The sequence below is a fragment of the Branchiostoma floridae genome, chromosome 4 (assembly GCF_000003815.2).
Source record: "Branchiostoma floridae strain S238N-H82 chromosome 4, Bfl_VNyyK, whole genome shotgun sequence".
In the NCBI taxonomy this organism is placed as follows: domain Eukaryota; kingdom Metazoa; phylum Chordata; class Leptocardii; order Amphioxiformes; family Branchiostomatidae; genus Branchiostoma; species Branchiostoma floridae.
The window spans coordinates 19778659-19783436 of record NC_049982.1 but is presented as its reverse complement, the minus strand read 5'-3'; the positions used below and the strand labels follow the sequence as shown (position 1 = coordinate 19783436).

At 43.1% G+C, this 4778-nt stretch overlaps 1 protein-coding gene across 1 annotated transcript in view; it reads left to right on the top strand.

The window, feature by feature from the left end:
* The window catches only part of LOC118413616, a 1437-nt gene extending 771 nt beyond the window's left edge, over positions 1 to 666 (top strand). The window contains exon 2 of the mRNA XM_035817142.1: positions 6 to 666. Coding sequence (XP_035673035.1) covers positions 6 to 666 — 661 coding nt within the window. The remainder of the gene's footprint in view (positions 1 to 5) is intronic.
* The last annotated feature ends 4112 nt before the right edge of the window (positions 667 to 4778 follow it).

Genomic DNA, 4778 nt, shown 5'->3' with positions numbered 1-4778 from the left:
TACAGCCGAGTTTGGAACAACAAGCACCTGAAGATAGCCACAAAAGTCAGTGTCTACAGAGCCGTGGTATTGACGACCCTTCTGTATGGCTCGGAGTCATGGGTCACATACAGACACCACCTGCGTCTCCTAGAACGGTTTCATCAACGATGTCTTCGCACCATCCTCAACATACACTGGAGTGACTACATCACCAACGTTGAAGTCCTGGAGCAAGCAGAGATCCCCAGCATCGAGGCCACCTTGATGAAGACGCAGTTACGCTGGGCAGGTCATGTCTCAAGAATGGAGGATCATCGTCTACCAAAGATTGTCCTCTACGGCGAACTCTCCACCGGCTACCGCCACAGGGGAGCACCGAAGAAGAGATTCAAAGACTCTCTGAAGAAATCTCTGGCTTCTTGCCACATTGACCTCCACCAGTGGCCAGTCCTTGCTGCTGAACGTGAGGCTTGGCGACACACTGTAAACCAGTCAGTCTCAACTTTTGAGAAGAACCGCAAAGCTGCCCTTGTAGAGAAGCGCAGCAGGAGGAAGACCCGCAAAGTCACGGCTCCAACTACAGACCCAGCATTGACCTGCAGCCGCTGCGGCCGAGTCTGCCTGTCACGGATAGGGCTCATCAGCCACCAGCGCGCCTGCAACAGACGTGGGAAACAACCCTAGACGATCTTCGTCAGCGAAGAAAAGCCGAGAGAGAGAGTATTCTCCAAGCAGAGGTTAGGCTCCGGCTGCTTTTTCAACGTTTTGTACCTCCATGAAAAATGGAGATGTAGTTTTTAGTGTGTCTGTCTGTGTGTGTGTGTCTGTGTGTGTGTCTGTGTGTTTGTGTTTCCGGATATTTGTGGTCATCATAACTTGAGAACCTCTTGATGGACTACGATGATATTTGGTATATGGGTAGGGGTTGGGAAGACGAAGGTCAAGGGCTGTCTATACAGTGACCTGTGTAAGTTGGTGAAAGGTGTACATAAGCAAGCATTAATTATGCAAATATCAAAGTCATTTGCATAACCAGAATATTTCATGGAGGCACGAGGTCTCCGAACTCGTGTTTTAGTCGTTTTTATCGGGCTTTCTATTTTGTATTTTATTAGGTTGGACACAGCAAAATAAAAAAAACAGCCGTAGCCTAATCTCTGCTTGGAGAGTAATGGTGTAGGTCAAGCTTTTGCACCTGGACTTGCTGTTGATTATTATGTTGTGGGTAGGTGTATAGTGGATGCTTCCTACTATTACAGGTTCGCGATGACACAACCTTTCATCTCAAATCCATTCTATAGTCAAGTCAAGTTTATTGCACAACGATTGTATCAGGTACAATGTATGGCAAGTAGCATGTATTACTAGCAACTACGAACTATCTACATGAGTATACTAATCTAACATAATAGAAAATAAGGCGGCATAGTGTATTTTACATGACATGGGGGCTATAAAAGGCAATTTATCATCTACATAATCACACGATTTTGGGACCCAATTTATATTTTGGAAGGGATTCCTTGTGAGTGCCCCCTTGGAGTAATACAGGAACGAGACCTTAATTCCATTGATCATCAAGATAACTTGGCAAAGAAAAGAATACTTGCCCAATAACCTCTTAAAACATTTCCGTCTCAAGTCACTCCGTTTCCTAGCAACGCCTCAAGAAACATCGCTCACATTTTGCAAGATGAGAAGCGCCGCCTACCTGAGTTTGATATAAGTACAATTTTTAGAAAAGAACTTGAATTGCTATTCTGACGTGTCGGAGTAGCAATTTTATGTGCTTTCTTAACACCTTTGGTTGGAGTAATATGCTCTGTTTATCTTGTTTTCATCTAAACCGCAATAGAATGCAAGAAATAGCTTTTTTCGATACTAAACCACTTGTGTATGCTGCAGGAAGAAAGAGACAGTAACTGTAAGAACATTTAGATAAAAATCGAATCGGAATTAGCCCCAAACCAAAGACCTTCACATAGGACGAACAGCTGTAAAGTCACGCCTCTACAATTGCCAAAATAACTACCCACGCTTAGAAAAAAAAAAGAGAAATTCTGCTGATAGTCCAGGTAGCGCGCTGTAGAAGTCAGTCTAAAGAAGAATGGGGAATGTCTTATTGAGATAGCGAAAATCACAGTGATACTAAATTGTAGCACCCACAAAGGAAGGTGAGCTTAAGGGACGGGACCTATCACATAGCAGAATAATGCCTTTTCCAATTAAAATTTCCAGTTTTTTTTGGCATCCGTCTGTCTTGGACAATGGTAGGCGGACAGGGTGGGTTTAAGGCGACCCTTCTGCCTGGCCTGCACTTGGGTTTTCAAGGCTACACTTTGGCTACTGCCGTCTGCCTGGCCTGCACTTGGGTTTTCAAGGCTACACTTTGGCTACTGCTGGTATAATCCGTCATGTCTTAGTTGACGTATCTCGCTGAATTAAAATAGTAATTTCTCCATATAGACATCCTTATTTTCATGAATTATGCCATTGTGTGCACGTGATTCTATCTCCAATAAACTTCCTTTAGCTAGTTTAGAAAATTTCCTTAGATCAAGGCCGGATGCACTGTTGTGCAAGGTAACAATTTTATAACCGCTCTTGCATGCTGAGTTATTGCTAGGCCACGTGTACACTGCTGCATTCATCGTACGAAATAAAATCATCGCAAATGATGGCATTCTCTGGATAGTCCTGCCAAATTAAGCTGACTTATTACGGGAAAGGCTGCCTTAGATCCTTGTCAGTGGTAATTTCTGTCACATCTTCCTCAGAAATTCTACAGCACCATAATCGTTCGGTGACCTACGTTGAATATGACCGCGCCGTAACTTCCAAAACAACCGTTCCAAAAGAAGACTTCACCCCAAACGTTCTAAAAGGTGTTTATCTATTTATTCTCGTTACATTACTTTGAAAAATCATCTTCTGCAATGTTTTTGCCATAATTGTAGACTTCCCGTTATTTTACCTGCGGAGGCCTATGCTTTACCAACGTTAAAAATACACATTAACATACACATACGCATAGCCCTTGGTTGCTTTCTAAAAAGAAGTACGGATGCAGACATTAGCAAAAGTATATCAATACGGATTAACGAGAAAAATGATATGCTTAACTTACAGTTTGGCTGTCACCCGTAAGTCGGACTGAAAAAGTTGGGCTACTTGTGCGGCAAGTGCGTGAGAATTTTGATAGCTTTCCTCTCTTGGGTGCAGCTAAAGTCAGATCGCGATTTATAATGATTATCCCTAATTGAGTGGGAGTTCAATAAAATATAGTAGTTTTTAGCGACCTGTTTGGCTAAGGAACAAGGCAACAGCCTATGGGTAACTTTCCACGTTGTTCTCTTTGTACCTGGTGTCCCAAAACTCACTGATTTACTGCCGTGATTAGAGGTAAGATTAATGAGGAAATCTAATTAGTTGCTTTTGAAGTCAAGTTAAATCCTATCTCTAACAGCTATTTACTTGGCTGTCTTTGCAAGTTTGTTAAAATTATTGTTACAGCGTGCTGCGTGGCAACGGTGCTCTCACGCGTAGCAACTCGTGCGGCGTCTTCACAGGAACACAGACTTATTGCTTGAAAAGCAAATTACAGAAAATCATTAAATCTATCATTCGTCACGTTAAAGAGCTCTATGATCTATCTAAATGAGAATTTGATGCCCCCAAAGTTCACGCCCTTGGCACATGTGTACACGGGGTCTGGCGTGAGGCAAAGGTTGATCTCTGGTGTCAGTAACCGGGCAATGCCAAGGACGACAAAGTGGATTGACAGAATACATGAACACATACAGATAGTAAAATCATATCAAGGGCGTCCCTGTAGCTCAACTGACAGCATGCATGCGCAACCTAAAGGTGGGGTCACACCTGCGTATATTTTCTAGCCGCAGGAGTTCCGTTTTGACATTTTTCGACATTTTGACTAATTTCTTCAATACGCGGCCGCCCGCACAAGTCGCACCTCAAACGCATCTGAATCGTTTTTAGAAAGTTTCACGTAAAACAGGCAAACGAAAATATACGCCCAGTTCGCCTGATAGTTTTGGACATGTACAAAACTATCATTTGTACGCAGTTTGGTGGCCAAAACGTTATAGATGCGCAATACAGTGGTCCCACGTCGGTCGATTGCGCTATGAAGACGCTACATGTTTGCGCTTTATACGCTGTAATACGCGGATATCGCGGTATTGCGAGTACACAGCGTGCTTACAGCGCAAACAAAACGCACCATGAGCGACCGTATAACGAATGCACACATAGTACACGATTTAGTACCGTGCGTTCTGCGATCGCGTTGCGCATACTACGCGTACTGATAGCGTGATCGACGCACACTCCAGACTTGGAATAAATACGAAGGTGCATCTGAGTCCAGACAAAAAAAATTATCTCAAGATGGCAGATCCAGGCCAGGACCGACGAATTTGTACCGGGGGCATGGAGAGATGGTCACAACTTGCAGGACACCATGAATGTAACTGGTCCCAACAGAGCCTCCAGGGAACGGAAGATGTAGAGGAACCTGCTCAAGCACTGGGTCAATTTGTGTGACACACGTGCCATTTTGTGTAACAGATATTTGACTTAATTCGCTGAAAATACTACTTTTTTGTGTGTAGAACCACATGATATAAAGGTGCAATATAGAGCCATATTACAACTTTGAAAGAGGGCGTAAGGTTTCATAATTGTTTAATTTACGTGTTTGATAAAGATCTTGAATACGTTTTGTGGTGTGTATGAGAAGTGATTTTTATAGTAGTTGAAATACTAAGATGATA